The following is a 26,141-nucleotide window of genomic DNA, read 5'->3' as shown; positions in this document are numbered from 1 at the left end:
TATGAATCAATAAAAAGAAAGAAATAATCGAATTTTCTACTCCAATTGCATCATAGAAGTAAAAAAAAATAACATAAATGAACTAAATTCAATCAGAAATCATTGTTCATCAAGTATATTTTGGCTGCAACCGTTCAAATAGACATAGAACAACAAAAACCAAGGTACGTGAATGGTTTAACAAATTGATGTTTAAAAATCAATCAAATGGTTAGGGGAAAATACAGGTATTCTCCAATATACGATATTCATACGGACCTGATGCAATAGCGTATCTGAAATATTAGCGTAAGTCAAATTTTTCAGGGTTTCAGTCAAATTATAGAAAAGTTTCGTGTAATTCGGCATGAAGCGGTTAGTTTCAGTCACTAAATTAGTTGTTTGATCTGATTTTAACTGAAGATTACAATTGTATACCTTTTAAAATGGTTTTTAAAATTTGACAAAAAGAGAATTTATTTTGCATTCGGCATTTGAAGTGTCAAATTAGAAAAATTTGCTAAAAAAAACTGTCAAATTTAGAAAATATCGTATAGCGAAATCGCGTATATCGAGTATCGCGTAAATAGGGGAATACCTGATTTCAAATTACAGTAGAACGTCGATTATCCAGGCAGCAGCTTGGGACCGGACGGTTGCCGGTTAATCGTTTTGCACGGATAATGGTCCAAGAAATATCAAATTCATATAACAATTACAAAATTTACTGGTTTTATGATTAATTCACTTTGAATCAATCGATTAATCGTTCTTCTTTCTTCTTTTGGCTCAACAACCGTTGTCGGTCAAGGCCTGCCTCTGTACCGCCTTGTAGAGTTGGGCTTTCAGTGACTTATTGATTCCCCCCATAGCAGGATAGTCAGTCCTACGTATGGCGGCATGGTCCATTTGGGGCTTGAACCCATGACGGGCATGTTGTTAAAGTCGTACGAGTGATCGGCTGGGACTAATCGAGATTAATCGTTAGTAGAATATTATTTTAATCATTAACTGTAGGTTTAACAACCATTCATGAACAAAAATGAAGTTCGAAAAAAAACACCAGAGACTACAGAGCTGCACAACAAACTGACTGCCCACTTGACTATCACTGCATATGTTCGCCGAACGTTTGAACAGCTGTCAGATTTATGCGCACGGATAAGCCGCCCGCCGGTTAATCAGCCCCCGGTTAATCGACGTTCTACTGTAGTTATGAATTTTATAGTTTTTTGTTATGATATTATGATCTAATAACGATGTTTTCAAACCTTTTGCTTGACACATTATACCAATTTTGTTTTGAGCTGTCACTTCTAAACAGTACGGAAATTCGGAAAACTGGATAAAAAGGTGTGAAAAACAAAATCAAGGTTGCTCACCCCTGGCATTACCCTGTTTGACATTTAGGCGTCAGTATGTTGTTGACAGTGTTTGACATCCAGAAAAATCGTGAGGCTCGATTTTATCAAAAGTATTGATGAAAAGATCATAAACAATTTACAGCTTACGACGGAAAAGTGTTGCTCAACAGGCATTTAAATTTTCAGCAGGATTCCCTGATCCGACACGGCACACGGCAGGTAAATTGCGTCGTGCATCCCCTTCTCCCTCGGGTGGCAGAGCGGAAAGGTAAATGCAATGAGCAGTGCCGGATACACCAAAACCGAATCGGATGGAAAGCGACCATCCAGTAATAAGAATGGCGATTGGACTTGTCCGGAGCCCGAGTAAGCAAACCCCCGATGGCAATTTATTATTCTCAAAGCACAATTGAAGACTATTTTGGGATCTAACGTTTTTGGCCTTCTCCATGCACCCTTCCGTGAAATGTCTTGCGCCAAAACTGTGGTGTGGCAACGCGCCATTCGCACCACTGCATCGCACCGTCCGCCGTGATTAGTTGTAAGAATCTAAATTTTGCCCGAAGAAACCAATGTAACCGGTGCGGCAAGGAGCGTCCCAACAGCGGTTCAAAAAATGGATCCACGGCTAGCGACTCCGACGGGGGCGGTAGCAGTAGCGCCGGGGGTAAAAAGAAAGTTGGCACCGAAATCGGCAAGGCAGCTGCCGAGAAGTCGCGCGGTCTGTTCAGCGCCGAAGACTGGCAATGCAATAAATGCGCTAACGTGAATTGGGCTCGACGGCACACATGCAACATCTGCAGCGCTCCACGGTTTTGCGACGTGGAGGAACGGACGGGTAAGCACATATGAAGGCTACGGAACGGATGAATGGAATCAAACTGTTTCGTCCGCTTTTGTGACCACTTTACAGGCTACGGAGGAGGCTATAATGATCGTGGCGTCGTCGAGTACAAGGATCGCGTCGAGTCGGACGATGAGTATGATGAATTTGGACGCCGGAAGAAACCCAAAGGTAAACCGAAGGAATCAAGCGCCCGTGCCGCACAACGACGGCGGAGCACCGATTCCGAGGAGGAGGCAAGCCAGAGATACAGTGCGCGAAAAGAGCAACAGAAACAAAGACATCAGGACGAGGAGTCTGATGACGATGGTAACGAGGATGACGATGAGGATGAGGACGACGAAGACGAAGGCGATGAGGATCTTTCCAAGTATAATCTGTGGGGATCGGATGAGGAAACTGCTGCAAAGCCAGTATCTAAGATTTCAAACCCTGCCACCAACCACAGCAAGCAACAAACTTCTCACCGCCGCTCACGATCAATTTCACGATCGAGATCGCGCAGTCCAGATCGCAGCAGGCGGTCGAGTGATCAACGTTCTTCTTCAAAATCGACCGCCTCGTCGACTAGTCACGGACGATCCGATTCCAAGCGCTCCAGTGCGTCCCGTCGCCATGGCCGGTCCAGATCACGGTCGTACTCGCGCTCGCGGTCACGATCCCGCTCGCGATCTCCTCGATCCTATCGACGCAACAAGGACAGGCGACGTTGAGGCATCTCGTGTTGTGCTTGCTGTTTTGCAGAGCAAGGCTCAATATTGATGGTGAATAAATGTATAAATTTTAGAGCGAAAGGTTGCTATGTTTGACGTAAGTGTCTTTTGCGTTCTTTAACAATGGCTTAAAGAATGAAATGTGCACAATAGTTGTTTCGAGCAAATCGAAATGCATCACAATTACACTAATTGTAAAAAAAAACAATAAAACAAGAAATCAGCTTTTATTAACTGAATGTTCCCAAAGCAATCGTATACTCGCTGTTTCATTGTTTGCCGCTAGCATCAAACAATTGTATTACACTACTGTGTATTGATTTAACACAACATCCCTTCCACATGTCCCAGCTTTATCCTACGATACCTCATCGGAAATTATACTGTCTCAAGGCAGATTTGAGGGAATTTACAGGCACTCAGGAATAAATGCTTGTGCCAACGGTTTTATGACTGTCGCATTATCATAACTCTCTGAATAATGATCGGGTCATCGGGTCGTCACAGGCGACACTTTAACAAAGATAAATAGAGCGTTGTTTTTTTTTGCGAAATCCATCGTTAGTAAAATAATTACTTTGATTTTGCTTCTCACTAGAAGCTGTAGCTCGTTTTAAAAGAATTTAGCCATTATTTTCGAAGATTGAATCATTGATTGGCCGAAAAGTGGAACACTGAATCTCTTTTATTCTTAATTAATCGTTTTAAAATATCGACGCAGGGTTGCCCAACGTGTATTTGTGGCAAAAACACTCTCGAACTGCATTGACTCCTCAGATCTGCTGGCCAGAGTAAACAAATACCAACTTGAAACTGAGGAAGAAGAAGAAAAGGAACAAGCAAAGACTTCAAAAGGCGACAGTATAGCTCTAATGAACCATTGTTTTTCAATTCACTTCAATTCAATTATTTATTAATATGTCTGCCTTACAGTTTCCACACATTTCCCATAATAACTTAGCTATCCTATACTATTCTATATTAATAAGTCTATCCTATTAATGATTTAAGAAGCACTGAAAGTAACATGATCACACATGGTGAAGAGGAATTCGTAGATGATCTTTAAATGAGACGGAAAATTGACAGGGATATGTGGAAATCAAAAATGTCATAGAAGGTGTTAAAAAAATTGTTGTCCATGTGTCGAAGTTTGAACCTGGTCTATGTGCATTTTGACTATTTTGACAATTGACTATTTTAAAAATCACCTACTAGCTCTTTTTAATCATGTTGACTCTTGATTGCCCAAAATTGTTCATAATAGTATAGGATATTTTTTATGTTGCTAAGGTCACATAAGAGATCATGCAGATTAAAGAAATACATGTTAATTAATTATATATATATATATATATATATATATATATATATATATATATATATATATATATATATATATATATATATATATATATATATACATATATATATATATATATATATATAATTTTCCTATTTATGTTGTCAAATAAGTCTGATCCTCATTTCATCCTACCGTTTTCAAAATATCATTCAAAGTAGCTTTTTTTTTAAATATATTACATTATTCATTTTAAATATATAGATATATCTCCTATATATAGATATATATCTTCTTCTCTAATAATCGCAAATCAAGGGCTATCAAACTGCTATTGGATGATATCTCTCTGTTTCATATTTGACCACAGTAAGGGCTACAGTTCTGCAAATAAATCATGTTGAACCATTTTACTTTACCATTTAAATTTAAGTAATAAGGCAAATAAACAAATAAACATAACGATAAAATAATACAAAACATGGAAAAGTTTAGTTTTCCAGATCAGCATATCTGATAACCTAACTGCTACTAATTAACTAAGCTACTAAACAAATAATCCGATCAAATCTCAAAAGCCTTAATCAATCTATTTGTAAAACCCTGGTAAGTTGTCAGTGAGACATATAAAATTGAGATTAAATTCTTTCCCAACCAGATATCGTGAGGAAACAATCAATCAGGCAGAAGGACAACGAAACTGTGTGCCAAACAAATGTCAAGAATTGTGCGTGACAATGTCCTTTTTTTTGCTAAAAGTATACTATGCTTTTTATTGTTTTAATAAACAATGTTTTGGTCAAATTTATTTCATTCTTCCCCTAATGGCAACGAGTCGGTTTTGGCCGTTACAAACATGCACGTGCTATTCCAACATTGGACAACACGATTCAAGGATCAAGTCAAGGGCGCCACGTAGAATTAACACCCTTTTGCAACGGAAAATGAAACTTGACTGTATGTTCACAACCAGTTCCTTTCTATTTGGTTAATGTGTATTTTGAGCATTCGTGTGTTCCTTATCACCGTGTAACAGTGGTTTGGGAAAAGATTGCATTTTATAAGCAGTTGCGTAAAAAAAATAGGAAAAGGTATGTAGTAAACACCGTCACTTTACAACGCCCCAATCACCAAATACTATGATTAAAGGAAGCTAGATTAAATTCTCATTCGTCATCTGCTTCCGCACTAATTAATTAATAAAACGGTACACTAATTGATGATCGTAAAATACTCCCGATCTGTAGTACCACACAGCACTGTGAAGGTAAGCTACTACGAGCGTGCACCAGCCAGGCAATCTGCAAGTTTCCACTCGCAAAGGGCTGACCTTAGGCACCATACCAACAGGAACGGATCACTTAAATAGATTATTTTACAGATTGCGGCGTGACTCCCCCGCGTACACCATATGACCGTGACCGGACGCTAATATGCTCCAGCACCAATCCACCAATCGACCATCGGGACTAACGCCCATGTTTTCCAATGTACTTTGCCCACCGCCCTCCTCTAGCGAAACCGCCATTAACGCGCTCTAAAATCTCTTCCCCAAAAGCAGCCCCAAACTGAGGCTACGAGGAACTCCTCCTTGGTAGGGCGGGTTGGTTATACCAGCGAGTACCAGTACCCGGACCAACGAACTGTTGCTGACAGCCTTGAACTGGTTTTATAGAACGCTACATTATTACTACAGCCCCACTAACACCACCATCAGTATCCGGAGTTCGTCTCGTTCCACCCGGTACAAGGAGTCAGTACTTGTTTGCACGCCCGAATGGACACGATGTTTGCGCGAACAGGTCGGTCCTTCGGCGATAATTCGCCAGGTCAAAAAAATGGCCCTGACGTGACGTATGATGCACAGCTGCAAGGAGGAAAAAAAAACACCAGTAGCAGATTCGAATCAGGTGCCAGAGGTGGCGGCTTTGGGCCATTTCCTTTCAAATCATACCTCCAATAAAAATGGATCATTATGTTCAAAGTCACGTGGTGGGTTAAATTTCAACTTCAAGGGAATTCTAGATGGACAGACAAACAGCCCTGTCCATCCATGGGTGTGTTTGTTAAAATATTGGTACAACGTAGCACTGGTTTGAACAGTTTTGTCAAACAGTTTGAAATTGCTACGCCTCTTCTACATCTGCGTCCACTCACTCCAGTTCAATCCTTTCCCAAAGGAAAGAGCCTTCTACCAATTCACCCCTCTTACTAATACATCGTTTCGGCTGAGTTGTAAGGGCTATGGGAAATAATAACGATTAGTTTATCCGTTAGGGCACCACCGTTGGATTGCCTTGAGATGGTAGGGTCAAGGCGTGACTTTTCCTTCCTTTTTGCAGGTAGGTACCACCAGCCACCAGAACCGCAGCTACACATAAGTGTGTGCGTGTGTGCCAGCGAGGACCCACGACTTTCGCTGGAACGATCCTGCTGGAACCCAACGCTCTAAGGCATTCCGAACGAATGGTAAAGGGAGAGTCTGAGTGGCACTAATGGGTCGGTGTGGTCGGCCGCGTGGTCTACCCGTTTGGGTCGGTTTAATTTATTTTTAGAGTCCACACAACCCGTCGACTGACTGACGAACGTGTGGTCGGATTTAGTACCGCCTGAGCGGGCCAACGCGACGGATGTGTCCGACTGGGACGGACTTGGACCAATGGGGACTGTGCGTGCGTGAGAGAAGGTCGGTCGGTCGGAGTAAACCTTCGCGCGGCGGGAGAACGTCGTTTGTGTCGTGGATATTCACTCGCCCCGAGCTCCACATGCACGAATGAAGTGATAAACGGTCCGGTGGTATGCCGTTTTGTAGCAATAAAACCCAAGGTGGTGTGGTGTGCCACACTCGTAGGAGTGTGGCTAACGGCCAGGTTATCCTTATCCTACAAGGAATGGTATTTTATGCAAAGGAAATTTACGCTAATAAAGCAACATTCAGTGACCAATGCGGTTTGTTGGCTGTCGAGCTACAGTGTTTTCCAGTGATTCGTTATCAAAGTGATAAAACGAAGTGGCGTGAAATGAAATGTCGATCGTAACGATTGTTTCGTGAGAATATTCCAATTACGACACTAAAAAAACAGAAAGCTAACCTTATGCGATGATGTGCTGCATTTTTAAACGAATGGTCAAATATTAACGGTGATATCTTGTTGTGCAATTGTATGTGATTGTGTGTACGGGTACGGGGAATAGCCTTGTGACATTCGACAGGCTTTCCAGTGAGACGGTGGATGGAAATAGAAATGTGAATAAAAATAGCATTTGATTGCTGTACCTTTTTTGAACGTATTGTTACGCAGATGGAAGAGTAATCGTTTACTAATATTATCGTTGAAAGTTTGTTACCCTAACCAGATAGATTCATAATCTCACACCATGGTGCGCCTAAAACATCGACAGCATGGACCTGTCACGAGGTAAGCAGTTTCAATTTCCTTTTTCTCGTCCACCATTATCATCCGTAATGTCATGTAATCGTGGTAAAACATCCATTTCCTGCAACGATTTAATTAAACTACCTATGCTAAGTACTGCCTGCAGTCACTTACTGTGTCCTGGATGGCTTGTTTGCTGCGGTCCAGGCGCCAAACCGAAGGACATTCTAAATTGATGGCACAATTTTTGCAAGCTTTCAGTGGTGGGTAGAAGTGGGTCAATCGTGTAAGTAACATTTCCGGCTCCCTAATTGAAGCTCCCCCCGCGAAATCGTGTGAGTGAGGTACGTACGTAGGTACGTAGTGTGCCCAAGATGAATGGAAACGGAAGTGGAGAGTAACGACAAATCGACCAAACAGCAGCAGTTTGGGGCTTTTGCAGAGAAAAGTATGAAGGTTGCATCGTTTTGCAGCTTGCAGGAGAGAAAGTAATGCAGAAAAACATACTTTGTCAGGGTCAACACTATGCCCTCCTTAAGTACAAATTGATGTAGCATGAAAATGAAAAGCAAATTTGAACCGTGGTCAGTTTTGGTAATACTAAATCGCACATAAAAAATAGGTTTATGTTTCAAACAACTAATTGGAAGTATTTTTTCTAGGTTTTTTCGAATTAAAAACTATGAAGGCACTAAATATTTAAAACAAGAAAGATTATTTTGATTCAATTCAAACGTTTCCATAAATGTTCAATATACTTCAATACAACTAGAACCTTCAACTTATCACAACTGTATGTTGTGAATAGAACAAACGTAATCGTAAAAATGAGTTTTTATGTTTTTTTTACAAACTTGCCAAATACCTTAAACATACAATTAAATATCTTAATACAAGTTATTTAAAAGGACTAACTACTATTTTCTCTTATCGAGGGTTATGTATTATGCAGATTTATACTAAAAGTATGTTTGGATGCATGAATTTGTTTATCTATTAAATTTTACCTTTAAAATCATCTTTACATAAAACACCAATTGCTTAAAACCATATTTCAAAGTGTTCTCACTGTGTGATCTTATTACACAAGAGTTGTTTATCATACAAAAAATCAGAGTATTGTTTGTTAGCGATACAATGATTAAATATAAGCTTTATTGTGGATTTATGATTACGATTTCATCAAGACTTATATAAACGAAAATATTATATTCTTGCTGACGACCACTGAAGGGAAAACAATCTAACTATTTCTCAAGATGTGAATTATTATAACACTTTTTTGTTACTTTTGTTCAATTGTAGCGTCCTATAGCAGAAATAGCATGAACCTTAAACATATGTCTTCGATAAAATATGTATTGTGCTCATAAGCTACGGCCTTTGATCTAGGCGCCAGATTTTATTGTAAATATTTTCGCTGATTTTAATGAAAAAAAATCATTCATTTATGTAAATCAATTCGTATTCTGTGATGCCGGTTTATCCCAATTTGTTTCAAAGTGGTGAATAGATACACACACCACGATAAAAGCTGTATTTGCAGCTGAAAAGCTTATGTTACACATTTCATTACCATTGTTCGTTGTTGTTTCCACGCGTCTTATCATTTTCTGTTCATAATTGTATGATAGTCGAAATTAGAGATAGTCCAAATAAAAAAGATTCCTTGTAACTAACACGATTTAATTGATTATGGGTTTCAGCCCCGTAATGACTGATCCCCGATACTTTCCTGCAATGAGTACCCAAATAAGTTACAGATAGCCAAGCTTAGGCAATCCTTTGACCATCGATTAAGGTTATTACGTCAAATAACAAGAATAATTACAGAAATTCTCGTTTCTAGTGGAATTTAACTCTCACTGATCCAGGTCAGGTCTTTCTTACATTAATTTTGGGACTTGGTTCATCCCTAATCAAATGTATTCTCTAATGAGGTCATTAAAGAAGGAAATAGTTCTACTCTCCTCTCTTATTCAAGTTTCACACTATTCGCTATCGGAGAATGGCTTTAAAGGTGGTTAAAAGAGCTGAATTTCACAACTACTGATTTCACTGTGAATTTCCATTTGTCATACATTTCACTGACTTCAAAGCCTAATATGATAAAATAGCCAGGGTAAAACTATACGACGCTATGAGTTATTTTGGAGTTCTTTTGGAATCTCGCTCAAACTGATAAGGCTAGTTAGAATGACTATGAGCAACGTCACTTGCCAGGTGAAGGTGGATGGAAAACTCCCAGGGCCTTTTGCTACCACCAAAGGTCTGCGCCAGGGGGATGGGCTGACGTAGACTCAAGGGTGGAGAATTCGGGAACAATCTTCTATACAGGGTTTCCCATGATTTATTGGTCAGTTCCCATATTTGTTTGGGCTCGACCCACGTTTTATTCTTCGAATCCGATAGATTTTTGGGTCGTTCCAATAATTTATTGGTATCGTCCGATTGGAATTCAATACAATTGATCCATAAAGATCTGGGAAACGGCCAAAAAATCGTGGGAACACACCAAAAAAATATGGGAACCAATAAAAAACCCTGTAAATCAACTATGATACGCTGATGATATAGACATCATTGGTCTGCGGCTCTCCTATGTAGCAGATACCTACCAAGGGATCTAACAGGCGGCAAAGAACCTCTGATTACAGGTAAACGAGGTAAAGACCAAGCTGATGGTGGCAATATCAGAGCCCCTTACAGCAACAAATCCAAGCTTATGTAGGCGTGACGTACAGATAGGTGAACGCACTTTTGAGGTCGTTCCAGAATTCACCTATCTAGGGTCAAAGGTCAACAACGACAATTGCGTGGAAGCTGAGTTGTGCGCCAACCGGTTCACTTCAGTTCACTTTAAAGAATGTTCTGAACGAAATCTGACAAAACCCTCTTGGCCGCGTTTGACTTGGGCACTGCTGAGGCAAGACATTGTTTGTTCACGTGTCCGTGAGTTTTCAATTGAAAGGCTGGTTATTCAAAACTAATATCTTTTTGTTATTTATTTCTTCTAAAAGATGCTATTTGCGTAGTTTAGTTTATACATGAACCATGTCTAGTCTTGTACGACCCAACGTATCTTTGCACAGGCCTTAAGGTCTAGACAATATGATGCCTTTTCTTAAAGATAGCTTTTATAGAAGGAGCTGTTGTGATATATTGCTTGAAATTGCTTGAAACACACATGTCTGAATTGTACATGATCCTTCCTAAATGCTTACTTACTTATCCGGCGCTACAACCGCTTTGCGGTCTTGGCCTGCCTCTGGAGTGTCCGAAACCGGAAGAGGAGTGTTCCTAAAGAGGAGAAGGAGTGTTCCTAAATGCATGAAGTAATAATTCCACAAACTTTGACCGTCTATTTCTTTCAAAAAGAACATGCAGAAGTAGTTCCTTGGAGCCAAACTGTATCCAAATTGTAACTGTTGTAGGACGTTGTTTATAATAAAATTCTTACAACCAATACCGCATCAATGATTGACAGCCGGTCAGCTTGGTTTGAGTTGAGGTGCTTGATTGCACCGAACGAACCAATAGCTGACCAAAAAAGGCCAACCAAGTGAAACGCATGATCTTTGCTAAAACTAGGTTAAATGTTATAATTTCTTTGTTAGACACCTGAAATGCCGTACAAAGGAAACGCCTTAGCATCATTACCTTTCTCCGCTTCCTGCACCTTCTTCGCTGGGAAAACCCCTACTGGCCTTGCCAACGGTGCCTTATAGTAAATAATGGCACTGTTGCTTAGCGATCCAAGCCATTCGTTTATTTGGATCAATGCACAGGAACGCAACGTTGATTATTTGTTTGCGGTACGCTCGTTTCAGTTTTTCAATCATAACTGGTACCGTGCGCTAGTTATGTATCAATATGTTATCGCATTGAAGCAAAGAGTTTTGGAAAGTTTCGCAAGGCCGAAAACGTTACGATAATCTTAAGATAAAGTGAAGCAAAATCGTGTAGCAGAGCTTTCACTACAAGGTAAATTGTGCGGACTGTTGGTGCAATTAAGTTGGAATTTTGATTTTCGTCCCGATACCACGGAAGGGCATGGGTTTGCGCTGTGTGCTTGAATTAGCGATTTTCATTTTGTTTTTTTTCGTTCTCTCATTCGCATAGGTCCAACAGTCGCGACTTTTTGGACTGGAATGTTTTTGTGTCGGAGCCTGAAATACCTCGATTAAGACATAGTAAGTGTGAACTATAAGTAATATTTAATGAATTTTAATAAAGTGTAATATAAAAGTAACAAATCGAGCTAAAGATATTATGCATAAAATCTATTATGATGCAAATATAAAATTTGTTAAACATTTTCGAAACTTACAGGAACTGGCAGTTGGTGGTACACACAAGAACGTTTCGCAGTCAAGCATCCGCACGAGTACATTACGGTAGACGAACTGAACTGCTACCGTAAACGAAAGTTCTCACAAGATCACGCCAGTACGTAACCAGAGAAATCTCGAAATAGTATCATTGATTGCAAAATTAACTTATATTAATTTTTACTTAAGAACATCTAGGCAGCAACTTTTCGCTGTACAACAAATCGGAACCTTCACTGCCATCGGCGGTCGATGCAAAAGCAACCGAGTACGCCGACCGATTTCAACGCCGAGCGGCATACGAACGAGCACTTCCGTTGAGACGCAGCACCTCGCTGCACATTGAGCCGGGCACAATGAAGGGCCTGTCGGAAAATCACTCCAAGTTTGTCAGCTATTCGCAGGACACGATCGTGAAGTATGGCCGAACATATAAGGCGATCCACCAAACACGGGTGCTTTAACAGGACATTGTGTTTTTTTGTTCTTCGTTTCACTGTCGGTTACAGATCTCGACCACCTGCCGTTAGGCCAGAGGAATGCTTCAAGCTGCCGGACGGTGGGTCCCGGGGTAACGGACTTGCCAACGCGTCTTCCGAGTACAAGTCGGCCTTTCTGCCGTACGATTTTCTGCCGGCCACGATGGACCACCGGTACCGCAATTTAAACAAGCGCAAGGAGAAGGAAAAGCGTGACGATTTGAGCGCCTCCGACTCGAAGCTGCACAACAAGGAGCAGCTTACGCGCAGCAATCTAAGACTGACCGGCGAGGCCACGTTCGAGCCGGAGTACAAAAGTCAGTTCGCGCTTCCGCTGGCGGGCGACAAGTCGCGCTCGACACCACAGCTGAACAACATTGCCTTTACTGGCAACTTTCGCGAGGCACCGTCCGAGTACAAGGAGTGCTACAAGTACTACGACCATTTCACCAAGAGTGCTCCGATCCGGAAGTTTGATAACCTCAGCTTGCACGGTACGATCGAGTTTCGACCCGAGTACAAGGAAAGCTACCGGGAGCTGCCGACGGGCGGGGCCACCGATCAATGGCGCTCGCAGTGTGTGGTGCGCAAGGACAATCTGTCGCTCAAGGGCGACTTTCTTGGGCGCGAACCGGAGTACAGCTACAGTTTCCGAAACCCGCACATCACGTGCAAACCGGAGAAGGCCAAACCGAAGGACAACTTTCTGGCGATGCAGGGCGATATGGACTACACGCCGATGTATCGGTAAGTTGCGATGAAGAATGAGGTTTGAACAAGTGTTTTGTTTTATGAATCTTACGTTAAGATTCATTCATATGAATCTTCAGCGATAAGTGATTCGAATCTCGCATCGATTCTCTGAAGATTCATGAATATGCAAAGATTCGTGATTTTTTTAAGATTCAGGAATCCATCCAAAAGATTCATTAAACTTGCATGTTTCGCGAATCGTTAGAGTTTTATGATTTTCAAGCCATTGAATTATCTCAGAATCTCAGATGATTTATGTATCTTATTCGATTCATGAATCTCTATACATTCATGAAACTAAAGATAATCATAACTCCTTTCAGCTATTATCATGAATATCTATCTAGTCTCTATAAATAATCAATAATTTCATTTTCAAATCCCTACACATGATAGAAAGATTTATGAATCTTTAATGATTCATGAATGTCAATCTTTGAGATTCAGATCCATTTATTGATTTCATAGATTCATGAATTTTAATCAGAGTTATGCATCTCTAACTTAAACAATAAATAACGATTTAACGATTCAATTTATTTATTTTTGTAATATTTTCAATCCAACAGCTGCTCTTACGTTGACTATCCACGTACGAGACCGCTGGTAAAGAAACCGGTGTGCAGCATAAATTTGGAGGACGTGTACGAAAAACCGCCCCAGCGTCGGCTTCACCGCGGCTCTCCATCGCCCGTCAAATACAACGTTCATGCCGCACCCACCGACGGTTCAAAGCCCGACGTGATCGATAAGTTCGTGTCGCAGCCCGAGTACCGGAAGGCGCAGCGGGAGTTAATGATAAAGAAGCGGTCCCCACCGAAGGAGCGGGGCAGTCTGCTGGCCCAGAAAATACTCCAAGACAGCAAGCTAACCACCGATCCAGCGCACCCGATGCCACCCGTCCCGGTGGTGCACGTGGAAAATGTTGGGGGAGGAAGTAGTTCCTCCACCACGCACGACGGTACATCCACCACCACCGTAAAAGCAAGGGCCAGCAGTCCGGTCCAGCTGCCGGTGCGGATAGCGAAGCATGGACGGCGCGCCAAATCGCCCATCATTGCCATTCAGCGGGAAAATGAGCCGGTCATCTTCTACAAAGATCTGCACCGAAAAGGTGACGCCCATACCGTGCGCAATCGGTCGAAGATAGTGGAGGCAAATGCTGCCTACCGGAAACCGACCTACCAGCCTCCGCCGCACTCACACAAAAAGGCGATCGACAAGGCTAAAGCGGGGACGCAATCTTTCGTCGTGCTGAACGCGCCGGCGAAGCAACGATCAACCCGTTGGGCGGAACCGGCCACTATCTATGACTCACATTTCTACTAAACCAATGTCTATGTGTACGGCTGTATGTATTCTAGATGTACCGTATCCACCTCACTGGATTACAGAACACATATTTGAATTATTTGTTTTCTTCATATTCATTATCGACATTTGCTACACTTTTCAATTAAAAAAAATGCATTTCTGTTGACAATTATTTAGTTATTATAAACACTTTAGGTTATATTACAAAAAAAAGAATTAGATACAAGAAACAGGTTTCAATTTGTTTAGCGAATAAACGTTATACCTATGTATGAAAATAAATTTGAAAAAATGCACTTTATCTAACATATATCATTATCATGAACATTCAATCTTATTTCACTACTGAACAACGAAGGAAACTTTCAAAGGGAAACATCCCTCACATTCGCTCGTACCACTTGTTCGGATGGATCTGTGAACATATGAACGACAGTATTGTTACCCGGCTGCATGATCCTAGCTTTATTTTTTAGACAATCCTTCCCAACGATCCGGTACGCATAAAAAGTATCTTTAATGGAACGAACAGTAGAAAACAGACTTTAGCAAATAGCAAAAACACATTTGAATGCCTTATACGACACTTACCTTTCCATCGCGACAATGAATCGAGATTTGTACATCTTGGGTGAAACGACGGTGGGTAGCTTTCCATGGCCGCCCATCAAACCCGACTGCTTGATCATCGACTCAAATTTTTTATCCAGCGTATACGTTCGAATATAATCTGGTGTAAGAGAAATGGTAAAATTGTATTATTCCTCTATAACTTTCACCTCCTATGATACAACACATTCTTACCGATTATGCCAATCACGAGATTCTTTTCAGAACTTTCCAATCCAACCAGCAGCGAGTAGTCCATAACTTCGTTGCGTTCCAGAAAACAGGCATCGCGGGTAATCGCTTCCTTCAACACCGTCTTACTGTGCGACAAAATGTACAGGGGATTTGTCCAGGACACTGAAAATATTAACCATAATACCGTTAACATTCCATTACAATTCAGTTGTAGCCTCAGAATCATACTTTGTATGAAGTTTTCGTCCATCAGCACTCGTTCCGTGCCTGTTTGCCGATTCGGATCTACCAAACGGTTACGGTCCGAACCTTTGAGGTCATATTTTTCCTTGATATCTTTCCCACAGAAAAGATTCTCCATGACCAGTACAGCGCTTTCCACAGTCGTGTTGCTGCGGAGGTTGTAGAAGACATAAAAAGACAATAGTTAAAATAAATCTATAAATTGATAACCAGCTTTGCGTCACTTACTCCTTCCGTTTGATGGTAATTTTAAACACACCGAATATTTTCGCTAGCAGCGTAATGTGCTTTTGCTTCATGCAACGCTGTAAGTACTCGAAATAGTTCGGAGCAAAGTTTTCAAATATGGTCAAATCGGTCCGTGACATCTCTTTCAAAACAAACCGGTCATCGACCGTTTTGCTAAACTTGGAGCCGCTCTTGCCACCACGCGCTTCCCAGCGCACACTTTTACTGAGCGAACGGGCGAACATTTTGCGCACCGTTTCCATCACCTCCTGTGACGTTTCGTTCGCGTCCCCACCGGGACCGTTGCCTCCATTGCCACCGGCAACGGTCCCGGCAGTGTTGCCTACCGTTCCAGAGCCGCGATGTGTCGTTCCAGTCGCGGCCGGGCGTTTCAAAATCTGGCATCGTAGCAAATCAAACTCCTTTGCGAAGTAAATTCGGCATACAAAGTTACAGTTCGCATCCTGGTTGAGAGGAAAGGCATTGTCGTGCAATTAGTAGTTGTTTTAACTGATTTTGACGTAAAACATGTTTTGCTTTCCCTACCTGGAAATGAATTTCACTGTGAGAGGCATTTTTGTGCTTCTTATCTTGCTCGTTTTTGCCAGCTGCTGCAGGAGAGTCTTCTGCATCCGTTGTTGAGCTGTTGTTGATAAAAGTTTTGGAATGACAAAGCAGTTTTTTTGTGAAGTTCTTTTGTGAAATTTCTTAAAATTATACAACCTCACTGATACATACCTGACCGAAGTCGATTTTCGCTTCATATTTGGACTGTTTTCGGACGCTCCTATCGTGATGACACCGCCGGTCCCTCCGCTTAGCATACTTTCGAGCATTTTGCGATACTCCTGCGACATCAGGCTGTACGCAATGCACGAACCTAAATCTTGTTCGTTCACAACGATTGGAAACAGACCAGCCTTCAGACCGTGATGTTCGTGGGGCGGTAACGGCGAACTCAGGATGTGAGAATAATCGTTCGTTGAAAGCAGTTGGCTCAGAATCGTTTTTACCGTTTTCTTCTCATTTAAGCTCTCCCTTGCTGGTTGTTTTTCTTCACTTGCATTGCTAACTATCTTGTCGTCCTCTGCATCGACAGACATTGCATCTTGTTCGAGCTTTCCACCGGTACCAGCTGACGTGCTTTCAATTGGCTCCGTCTCGATCGGATCCTTAGAAGATTCAAACGTTTCCGGGTTATCAGTCGATCGGGATAGGTCCAACTCTTCGGTCGCGATCGTTCCGCTATCGATTACAGTTCCTGCATTTCCACTGCCAGCATCAACAACCGCGCTCGGCTTGGAAGCTTGAGCACTCTTTGTCTGGTTTATTATGTCGTGCAGCTTCGGTTCCCACTCCTCGATTGCTTCGGCTAAACTGTGCTTCAGCGTTACGATTGCATCGTCGATCAGTTCGACCGACAGCACGTCTTCAGTCAGCAGCTTCTGCACCTTTTCGATGCGCTGCTTAAAAGCAACCTGGTCCTGATTGGCCTTCTTCTTCAACTTGGCAAACGTATCCGTATCCACCGACAGTTCAGCAAGTTTCTCCAGTATTTTCACAAACACATCGTATCCCATGATGGCGAGCGTTTTCATTTCTTCCGTGCGCTGATCGGTAATTGTGCGCTGGCTGACACCGGTAGCGGGGATGACCAGCGAGATGGACATGGCCGGTAACACTATCTCCCACACATCGATCGCCGTATATCGGAAGCTGGCTACGATGCCTTTGTATGAAAAGTTTTGCTCAAAATCGCGATGCAACGAGTGTCGACAGACCATTCCTCCCCCTGCTTCTTCACCGCCGTCCGACTGATCCATGATTCCCTCACAGTTCCGCTTCTTGTAGGCGTGTCCGTGGAAGCGAAGTTCGAGAAATTTGGCAAACGAATAACACCACGTGTCTTGGGACATTGGGGCCGGTTTCGAGTATTCGTTGCAGATTGTACATCGTGACGATATCAATATCGTGCCGGTGTCCATTTTGGTCACATCCTCGACCAGCTTCACTTGAATGCAGCCGCCGGAGTGAACGTAACGTCGTACGTGATCCATCATGGGAAGGTTGCAGGATTTGCAAATGTAAGTGCTGCGGAAGCAATAGTGCTCGAGGAACAGCCCAAGCATGATGTCGTTTTGGCCGTAGAATTGCATATCCAGGTAGGATGGTTGCGCACAGAAGGTCGACGGGACATTTTCGTTATAATTGAAGCTGCAGAAAAGCACCGGCAAGCGTTGATGGTTTTCGATGTCCAATGCGTCACGATACACAAACTCTTCGAGGGATCGTTGTGCTATCGTGGTAAGGCGTCGTTTACGAGTTGATGTTTTTTTCACTGCAACAGATATATCAATATTCAAAATTCCTCATAAAACAACATAGAACATAATCTGTATGAAATGATTACTCACTCATGGAAACTTTTGGATACCGCCCACCGTTTGCACGAAAGCTGGCGAGAATCGTCTGCATCTCCTTACTCTCCACCGAAGTGGTTATTTTATGCGTAACAAAAGGATGCACGGGCAATAGTTGTTTTTCCTCCTCGTCCGTTGAAGCATTGCCTCCCGCGCCACCGGCATTTTCTGCCATTGCTGCGGAAAACTTCTCTCCCGCCAAACCCAACGTTCCTCCATTACTCCACTGCTTCGAATAGTAGAGCTCATCGGGAAAGTAGCACCGCAGGGCACACTTGCGGCCACTGTCCGTTTCGAGGTACGGCAGGGGAAAAGCCACAAACGGACTGATGGATAAAATTGTCGAACTAAGGGCGGATCGGAACCGGTTATCGTGCGGTGTTTCCGCCGCTAGCTCAAACGATGTGTCATCTTCATCGTCATCCGGGCCCGCACCGTCCTCCGAGGGACCAAGGGCTCCCGATCGCAAGGGATCAGTCCAGTCTCCAACGTTTTCTCGATTGGTCGCGCTGCCCGTGGTCGTACGAATGGTTTTGCCGACTGTCGTTGGTTCGATTTGGGCCATTTTAGCCGTAACTGAGGTCTGATTCTCCTTCAATACACTTGACGGCTCTTCCACCGACTTTCTCGTGAGCAGTGGGGGTGGATCGGAAGGGCTGGATTCTTTTGAATCGAATATACTTGTGCGTGGCGTTGGTGGCATCGCGTACACATCGCATAGATACGACAGCTCGAAGCGCCAGTTATGTCGCGCCAGAAGCAGGAGTGATGCTATCTTTTTAATTTTCGCCAGTTCGCTTCGTTTCGCTCCGCGCAGCAGAACACAGCAACCTCTTGGGCTGTGCTGTTTTTCTAGGCACATCAAAGTTTTGGAAGATCCTGGAAGAAGGTGAAAAACAAATAAGACTAATTGATAAACTGGCAGATGTGCGGCAGCGGTACAGTCGTCAACCCGTACGACTCAATGACATGCCCGTCAAGGGTTCAAACCTAGAATGGGGACCGTCTCCCCATTGCAAGGATTGAATATTCGGCGGCTGTGTGGTAATGAATTAAGTCTCGAAAGCCTGTATAGGCTGAAGTTACGCCAAATAGAAGAAGAAGAATAAGGACTGTGGCAGTAAAGCGTCAACGCCCTGCTTACCTTGATCGTCGTAAAATGTCTGAATCCTGAATCGATCGCATATGCCCAGCTTTGGCTGTCCAACGTTAGAATCGATGCAGCTGATAATATCACAATCAAGAAAACGCGCAATCCGTTCCAGTACGCACAGCTTCACGTCCAGCACCAGCGTAATGCCCTTGTTGCGCAACATGTCCTGCGCAATGCCGGCCACGTTCTTGTGCACCAGCACAATGTTCGGCCCGAGGCTGATAATTTTCGACACCTTGTTCCGCAAATAGTCGCGCTCCTGCAGCATCAGCGTGTCGAAGCTGACAAACTTTCCTTCCACCCGCTGGTACGCGATCGCACACTGCAGCAGCAATATTTTCGGCTTGTCCACCTTCTGCGACATCTCCTTGTGGGCCACATTTTTGGAAAATACCACCCCACCCAGTATCTGAGACTCGCTGCGATCGCCACCCGGGACCTTTTTAAAGTAAACATAGTTCCGTATGTCCATAGCGTCCGTGCCGTAGGCCTCATCAAGCCGCATCGTGTTTGCCACCCGGGCCACAATCGGGATGAGCGTCTTGCTCCACGATGGGTCGAGGTTCTGTGCCCGCAACAGTTGATTAACGAGCAGTTCCTCGTGCTCGCAGAAAGCTTTCAGCAACGCTTTCGCTCCCGTCGATATTAGGTATGAACTGTCCATCGCTGAGTCTTTCAGTATAATGCTGCTCAGTGTGGTGCTGCCTCCAATTCCACTGCCAGCGCCGTCTTCGCTGTCAACCGACGATTGATCCTCGTTTCCGGAGCGCATTAAAACCGAGCTAGATTTAAAATTCAGCTCCAAATGGTACGCTCCTTCGCCTGCTCCTGCCACCAAACCGGGCGCACCAGCCGGACGATCTTGAAGCACCGCTAATTTGTAGACCGTATCCTCGCTGAACTCGATCGACGAAGTATTGCCATCTTCTTCATCTTCTGCCGATCCACCACTACTTCCCCCTTGCCGTTGATGGGCTTGTTCGGGCAACGTTTTCTCTCGCGCAAGGGTTGCCTCTTCATCGATACTGCTTTCGATCTTGGTCTCATAGATAGCGATCAAAAATCCCGCATCGATCATAGCATTAAGTATAGCGATTGCTTGCATATTATTCGACGACTTTTGTCTGCTGAACAGAAAATCGATAAGCTCATGCCCTCGATTGTACAGCGGCAACGAGCGACACATTTCATCGTACAAGGTTTTGAGGGAGTTGGACTGCTGCAGAATGGATTTACGATCGGCGGAAGAGATGCCTGACCCTGCACTAGCCGCAAACCGTTCCTCCTGATATCCGACGGATATTTTTCTCCGATTTCTTCCACTAGACGCTGCGGTAGCGCCGCTCGACTCTGGCCCACCACTTCCCGGCGGCTGCAGCGTCGATAGTTTCTGTGCTAGATCTTCCTGCAGGGCCTTCAGGTCCGGCTTCAGGTCGGCAGAAATGTTGGACGATTTTAGGTACGTAAAGACGACCTTGGAGCAGTAGTTGCACACGCGCAAATCTTCCGAACAGTTGATGATCTTCCCCGTCACCACCTGGTTGCAGCATTTGGTGCAAAAGATTTGCCCACACAAACGACAGTGGTGTTTGCGGCGGAATGTGGTAAACTTTACCGAACAATCGTAACACTCGATGGACGTAGAGTCGGGCATCCAGAACTTATGAAGCTCCGTGTTTTTATAGCTTCGTTTGGTCTGTAGAGAAGATGAAAATTAATTAAGTATTTTTAGAAACAAAAATAAACAAATTGCATTGCAAATACATTACATTCGGTTTCTGGGAAATTAGGCTGCTTAATCGCCGAAGTACGCTGGTGGTGGTCCGTTCGCCGGAGGTCGGCTGAGCTGATGTAGTGGACTCCGCATCGGTATACGAACTGCTCGTCGATGACTTTCGAATGGCCGATGAACTAGCTGGCAGTGTGTCCATTTGCGCTGTCCGGTTATCTCTTCCCGATGCCTCATTATCCCCGCCGGACGGTTCCTCGTGCAGTACCGTCCCTTGAAGTGTCGACTCATTGCTGGGTCGGCTATTGTTAGTTAGCCTATTCACTAGTTTCGTAAATATGGTTTCCTGCTCTTCCTCAAACGTGCGAGCGAATTCCGTTAATATCGTAGGGGAATGTAGATGTCTATTCATTGTTAATGTGGTTTTGATTAGTCGATTTCAGTAAATAACACGCGTATAAGCCGTATCATGTAGTTAGCACACAAGGGTGCCGAGTTCGGTGCAGCACAATCGAGAGACGCTACACGCTAAACACCAGGGAAATTAACCTGCTCGGAAACGGACAAATCCGGTGCCAGTGATGTCAGCGCCAGATCAGTCCATTTCTGCTCTTGCTCTTTCAGCGTCAGATGCGAGTCACCGTTGTCCGCCTCGGGATCGGGTAGCTTATCGCAAGGCACTTGGATGTGGTCGTAAGGCAGCTCGTCGGCAATCCACTCGTTGTCCACCAAATCGACCAAGCGTCCGCCCAATGGTGGCTAGAGATATCACAACGAAAAAAGAAAAAAATAATTACATTTGGAAAGAACATACCAGCGATAACCAATCTTCCCCTAGCTGCACAGTTTACACACTTACCTCACTATCCATTAGAAGCTATTACAAATTAACATTCAACACACCGAAAACGATAGCAGGGCCGCTGGTACGAATGACTAACAGCTGATTAGATTTGCAAGAACAGACCAGAATTTTGTGGATCGCCCAACACTTTCGCCACTTTTTTTGTGGCTTTTGTTTGCTTCAATGCCAAATAATTTTCCATCGCTGTCAAACCGCACGCGCACAAGCTGTATATAGCGAAGGTGGTCGTTGATGTGGTTTGTTTTGATTTTATTATCTAAATTTAAAAGCGTTGATACTACGTGAACTATTTTTTTCTCAATATGTCATACTATTTAAAAGCACTCAAAATAAAACTTATTCATAATTATTTCGATTACTTTTCTACATGATGTTTTTTTTTTAATTATGTTAGAGCATGTATATATAAATCTTGACAATGTTATTGGTTGGAAAACAAACAAACAACAGCTGTGTGAACATGATGCGCAGAGTTTTATCTAAATTTGCTCGTTTTAGGACAGTGAACAGGTATGAAAGTTTGCATTATTTTATCGAGACACATATACGAATAAATTGTTACTATTTATTCACGCTGCATATGCCTTCTTTCAGACATTTGGCAACACAATCCTCCCCGGTAGTGCTGGGAATCGAAACGAGTTGTGATGACACCGGGGCAGCTTTGGTTACCGGCAATGGGACAGTTTTGGGAGAGTACATTCATTCCCAGCAAAGCAGTCACTTGAGGTGAGGAAATATGAATTCACACACGTAATGGTAAAATGTATCTACAGCATCGAAATGCCTTGGCAGGTTTGGTGGAATCATTCCACCGGTAGCGCAAGACATCCACCGTGCCAATATCGAATCCGTTGTGCAAAATGCGTTTAAACTAGCAAATATGACTCCTAACGATATAGATGCAGTTGCTGTCACCAATCGGCCAGGTGTGTAGAAAATATTTCGCTTGAGATACGGTTTGTTATAACCATTTCTTTTTTATCTTTTAGGGTTACCCCTCAGTCTGATAGTGGGGATGAGGTACGCGAAACATATCGCCCGCTCCTACAACAAACCGCTCATTCCCATACACCATATGCAGGCACACGCGTTGATGGCCCGAATGACCTCTACTATCCCGTATCCATTTCTCTGCCTGCTGGTAAGCGGTGGTCACTCGTTGCTGGTATTTGTGGAGAGTACTGCACGATTTCGACTGCTCGGCGAAACATTGGACGATGCGCCGGGTGAAGCGTTAGATAAAATCGCTCGTCGGCTGAAGCTGCGGAACGTGGCCAAGTATGCGCAAATGTCTGGTGGTCAGGCTATCGAAGCAGCAGCCCAGCAGGCTGGCGCAAACGACACATCTGCTTACGAATTCCCGCTACCACTTTCTAAATATCGTGACTGTCAGTTCAGTTTCGCCGGACTGAAAAATACCGCCACGAGACACATACTCGAACGAGAATCCACCCTCCGTAAGTGATGGGCAAAGGCTGAAATTGTGGTTTAAAGTAAAGTAATCTGTGTTGTTTCTCACCTCCCAGATCTTGCTCCCGATGCTTTGCTGCCCGATTATGAAGCGTTTTGTGCTTGTTTCTTGAAAGGAGTCACACGGCACATGCTGCACCGAACGCAGCGCGCGATTGAGTACTGTGAACGGCGCAAGCTTTTCTCCAATGCCGGACCACACCGCAGTTTAGTCGTTTCGGGCGGTGTGGCTTGCAACGATGTTATATTCAATGCACTGAGCTCGATGGCGGCCCAATTTGGGTACAGCACCTACCGGCCACCGAAAAAGTTGTGCACCGATAACGGCACAATGATAGCGTGGAACGGCATGGAGAAACTGCTGGCAAAAGATACTGCCGAAATGACGACGAAGTACGAGCAGGTTGATATAAGCGGAAAGTGCCCTATCGGCGACAGTCTTATCGATGATGTGAAAGAAGCGAACATAGCATGCAAGTGGGCTAAAGTCGATATATTTCCAGGCAAAGAAGAAGTTAGTAGTTAGTAATGGGGAGCAATTTTGTTACTAGACAGTAAACTCTAAAGAAACAGTAAACACGATTATTACAGCTTTTAAAAACGCGTATAATAAACACGATTGTTTGCCTAGTCGTAAATGCGTCATAAAATGCAAGAATGTTCTGTCACCTCACAACATTTAGTACTGTATTTTTCAGTTTTCAAGCAGTAATTACATTGTTTTATTTATTCGTTTATTGGTTGAATTAAAACTTAACTAAGAAATACAAACGTTGGAAAAAACCGGCACGACTGAGTTTTGATCGTTTTCGTCGGGCTAACTGCTCGAATTTTGTTTCGTTAAAAATGGTTCGTTCAAGCATAATCAAAATTGTTGCCGCTTTTGAGTTTATTAATGTTTTTACAAATGATCATACATCAAACATATTGCATCAAATCATTTTATTCAATTATAATTTGCTTAATTTTAAAATGTACAACTTCTAGAAGGCAATACGATCCATTTTAGCTATTTTAGCTTTAGGAATAGTTAAAAACAACTGATCTAAGTTACGTAGAGATGTAGCTCTGAGACTCAAAATCAAAAGTATGATTTACACAAGTAAAATTCTAACACTAGACATTTATTCCAATTTTATTCCTCGCACATGCAATCGTTTGTAAAAGGTTCAGTTTTACCATCTCCACGGCGTTAAAAAAACATAAACCAGTCGGCAATGTACCTGTTTGATATAAACACTGCTGAAGTTCGTGTAACACCCACCAACACCTTAAACCAAAGCATAGCTGCGTCTGTGTGCATGGCTATGTTGTGGCACGGTGCGCATGTATTGGTGCTGGCCGGGCAGCAAGAGGCTGGAGCTAGGCAAAAGTTGCCTCCGATCGATTCTCACAAACCCGTATCGCCCTTACGATCAAACAGGTGAACAAATCCGCAGCGTACGGTCATCAGGTAGTGCGATCGTCCCAAACGGCCCTTCTTGTTTGACGTGACGTAGGTGCGGTCACAGGCGAAATAAAGTCTAGCTACGAAAACAAGTTTCGCGGTACTCCCGTGCAATTTTATTATTTTTCGGTAAAGTGTGTGTGCGCATCCCCAAGACCATCTCCAACCCCTCAAATAAAGCTGAAAAGTTCCGAGTTGCTCGTGTGAAGTTTTTTTTTTCTTCGCTCCATTGCTTGATCGTGTGATCGTGGTGCCTTTTTTTTTGCGTGCAATATACATACAAAAAATATGATTCAATGCAGCAGTGGCTACACACAGTTCGTGCTTGTGACGGGGTAGAATCGCTTTTGCGCACCGAGCAATAGAGAGGCAACGGCGAACCACAATCCGCCCCGGGATCGGAGTGGCGCGGCGAGTCGCTGCGCAGCGCTTGCGGTCAAACTAAATGTGCTACGTATGCAGTTTCTCGCGCGTTTGTGTGCTGTCCGGTGCGCTCCGTGAAACGAAGGCAGAAAGGCGTACGGATGCCCAGTGAAATCGTGCTGAGAACGTAACGCATCGAGTGAATAGATCTTGTGAGCAACAGTTTGACGATTTTTTTCGAGGTTGTGTGAAGATACGAAGCAGTGCGCTGGGAGCAGCAGGAAAATTGAAGAAGAGTTTGACGACCCTACTACTACTACTACACACACACACACCCCGTGAGAAGAAAGTTGGCGGATTCGAAAATCCGCTCTGCCATGCCGTACATGTGAGTGTCATCAGCAAGTTATGTGTTTTTGTGTGTGTCGTTAATATTTGTCCCGGGAAAGGTTTTGGTAAAGCTTTATCATTTGCTATTTTCCGGGCGAGAAATGGCTGCATGAGCTGTCTTTGGAAGTGTGCCAGTTGAAGATTCCATCCGGAGTTTTCGATCGTGTGATCATCATCTACTAACGCTTCGCATGGTCTTGCATGAATCTAACAAATGGTGGCGAAGGGATAGTATAGAGTAGTAAGCGTGGTGGAAATATTTAACAAACCTAAGGTGTGGAAGTTATAACAAAAAAAAGTCACCCAGTGCCTCCCCAAACGGATTAGATCCAAAACAAGTGACGTGACAAATTCTTGTATAATCTCCCTTCTCCAAACACTTACACACATATACACACACACACACACACACACACGCATGTATCCATCTTTTTTAACGGGGGCTGAAACGGTATGCATGATGTTGCTACCCCATTCTATGCTGTGCTCTCTCTAACGTCTTGTGTTTTACCTGACTGATCACTCGATCTTTCCCAGCGCTCCTTTTCTCCGCTGCTTTAACTTGTGTA

At 43.4% G+C, this 26,141-nt stretch overlaps 6 protein-coding genes across 7 annotated transcripts in view; 4 read left to right on the top strand and 2 right to left on the bottom strand.

Annotated features, from left to right (window-relative positions):
- The first annotated feature begins 1,331 nt into the window (after window positions 1–1,331).
- LOC1274925 (zinc finger Ran-binding domain-containing protein 2) lies at window positions 1,332–3,149 on the top strand. Its single transcript, XM_061645959.1, has 4 exons — window positions 1,332–1,453; window positions 1,530–1,709; window positions 1,883–2,181; window positions 2,257–3,149. The coding sequence occupies exons 2-4, from the start codon at window positions 1,621–1,623 to the stop codon at window positions 2,898–2,900; spliced, it is 1,032 nt and encodes a 343-aa protein (XP_061501943.1). The 5' UTR covers window positions 1,332–1,453; window positions 1,530–1,620; the 3' UTR covers window positions 2,901–3,149.
- A 3,620-nt stretch (window positions 3,150–6,769) lies between these two features.
- LOC3289922 (uncharacterized) lies at window positions 6,770–14,721 on the top strand. Of its 2 annotated transcripts, none has more exons than XM_558616.3 (6): window positions 6,770–7,622; window positions 11,703–11,773; window positions 11,913–12,029; window positions 12,110–12,329; window positions 12,421–13,137; window positions 13,713–14,721. In XM_558616.3, the coding sequence occupies exons 1-6, from the start codon at window positions 7,582–7,584 to the stop codon at window positions 14,470–14,472; spliced, it is 1,926 nt and encodes a 641-aa protein (XP_558616.3). In that variant the 5' UTR covers window positions 6,770–7,581; the 3' UTR covers window positions 14,473–14,721. The 2 variants fall into 2 exon arrangements, with proteins under 2 accessions (XP_558616.3, XP_061508755.1); XM_061652771.1 differs by having other exon boundaries at window positions 6,771–7,622; window positions 12,101–12,329.
- A 174-nt stretch (window positions 14,722–14,895) lies between these two features.
- LOC1274924 (putative 1-phosphatidylinositol 3-phosphate 5-kinase) lies at window positions 14,896–21,446 on the bottom strand. Its single transcript, XM_061652770.1, has 10 exons — window positions 21,075–21,446; window positions 19,297–21,001; window positions 18,147–19,031; window positions 16,471–18,070; window positions 16,279–16,375; window positions 15,733–16,196; window positions 15,490–15,653; window positions 15,262–15,423; window positions 15,049–15,187; window positions 14,896–14,971 (listed from the first exon to the last, which is right to left on the bottom strand). The coding sequence occupies exons 1-10, from the start codon at window positions 21,444–21,446 to the stop codon at window positions 14,923–14,925; spliced, it is 5,637 nt and encodes a 1,878-aa protein (XP_061508754.1). The 3' UTR covers window positions 14,896–14,922.
- A 116-nt stretch (window positions 21,447–21,562) lies between these two features.
- Window positions 21,563–22,150, bottom strand: LOC133392283 (anaphase-promoting complex subunit 13). Its single transcript, XM_061652772.1, has 2 exons — window positions 21,894–22,150; window positions 21,563–21,793 (listed from the first exon to the last, which is right to left on the bottom strand). The coding sequence occupies exons 1-2, from the start codon at window positions 21,903–21,905 to the stop codon at window positions 21,563–21,565; spliced, it is 243 nt and encodes an 80-aa protein (XP_061508756.1). The 5' UTR covers window positions 21,906–22,150.
- A 147-nt stretch (window positions 22,151–22,297) lies between these two features.
- LOC1274923 (probable tRNA N6-adenosine threonylcarbamoyltransferase, mitochondrial) lies at window positions 22,298–24,010 on the top strand. Its single transcript, XM_314117.5, has 5 exons — window positions 22,298–22,409; window positions 22,494–22,628; window positions 22,695–22,828; window positions 22,892–23,359; window positions 23,429–24,010. The coding sequence occupies exons 1-5, from the start codon at window positions 22,318–22,320 to the stop codon at window positions 23,896–23,898; spliced, it is 1,299 nt and encodes a 432-aa protein (XP_314117.5). The 5' UTR covers window positions 22,298–22,317; the 3' UTR covers window positions 23,899–24,010.
- An 880-nt stretch (window positions 24,011–24,890) lies between these two features.
- LOC1274922 (unconventional myosin-XV) overlaps window positions 24,891–26,141 on the top strand; it is a 38,530-nt gene continuing 37,279 nt past the window's right edge. Inside the window, exon 1 of the mRNA XM_061652768.1 lies at window positions 24,891–25,570. The gene's annotated coding sequence lies outside the window, so the exon portion shown is untranslated. The remainder of the gene's footprint in view (window positions 25,571–26,141) is intronic.

The sequence above is a fragment of the Anopheles gambiae genome, chromosome 2, assembly GCF_943734735.2.
Source record: "Anopheles gambiae chromosome 2, idAnoGambNW_F1_1, whole genome shotgun sequence".
Lineage (NCBI taxonomy): Eukaryota > Metazoa > Arthropoda > Insecta > Diptera > Culicidae > Anopheles > Anopheles gambiae.
This window is presented reverse-complemented; position numbering and strand designations above follow the sequence as displayed.

Bases quoted from the DNA above. Each gene is read 5' to 3' on its own strand.
- LOC1274924 (XM_061652770.1), bottom strand. From the start codon at position 21,446: ATGAATAGACATCTACATTCCCCTACGATATTAACGGAATTCGCTCGC. The intron at 15,188-15,261 runs GTAAGAATGTGT...CTCTTACACCAG, and splicing joins TCTCGTGATTGGCATAATCG to ATTATATTCGAACGTATACG. The intron at 14,972-15,048 runs GTAAGTGTCGTA...GTTCCATTAAAG, and splicing joins TTCATTGTCGCGATGGAAAG to ATACTTTTTATGCGTACCGG.
- LOC1274925 (XM_061645959.1), top strand. From the start codon at position 1,621: ATGAGCAGTGCCGGATACACCAAAACCGAATCGGATGGAAAGCGACCA. The intron at 1,710-1,882 runs GTAAGCAAACCC...CGCCGTGATTAG, and splicing joins TGGACTTGTCCGGAGCCCGA to TTGTAAGAATCTAAATTTTG. The intron at 2,182-2,256 runs GTAAGCACATAT...ACCACTTTACAG, and splicing joins CGACGTGGAGGAACGGACGG to GCTACGGAGGAGGCTATAAT.
- LOC1274923 (XM_314117.5), top strand. From the start codon at position 22,318: ATGTTATTGGTTGGAAAACAAACAAACAACAGCTGTGTGAACATGATG. The intron at 22,410-22,493 runs GTATGAAAGTTT...GCCTTCTTTCAG, and splicing joins CGTTTTAGGACAGTGAACAG to ACATTTGGCAACACAATCCT. The intron at 22,829-22,891 runs GTGTGTAGAAAA...TTTATCTTTTAG, and splicing joins TGCTGTCACCAATCGGCCAG to GGTTACCCCTCAGTCTGATA.
- LOC3289922 (XM_061652771.1), top strand. From the start codon at position 7,582: ATGGTGCGCCTAAAACATCGACAGCATGGACCTGTCACGAG. The intron at 7,623-11,702 runs GTAAGCAGTTTC...TCATTCGCATAG, and splicing joins CAGCATGGACCTGTCACGAG to GTCCAACAGTCGCGACTTTT. The intron at 12,330-12,420 runs GTATGGCCGAAC...TGTCGGTTACAG, and splicing joins TCGCAGGACACGATCGTGAA to ATCTCGACCACCTGCCGTTA.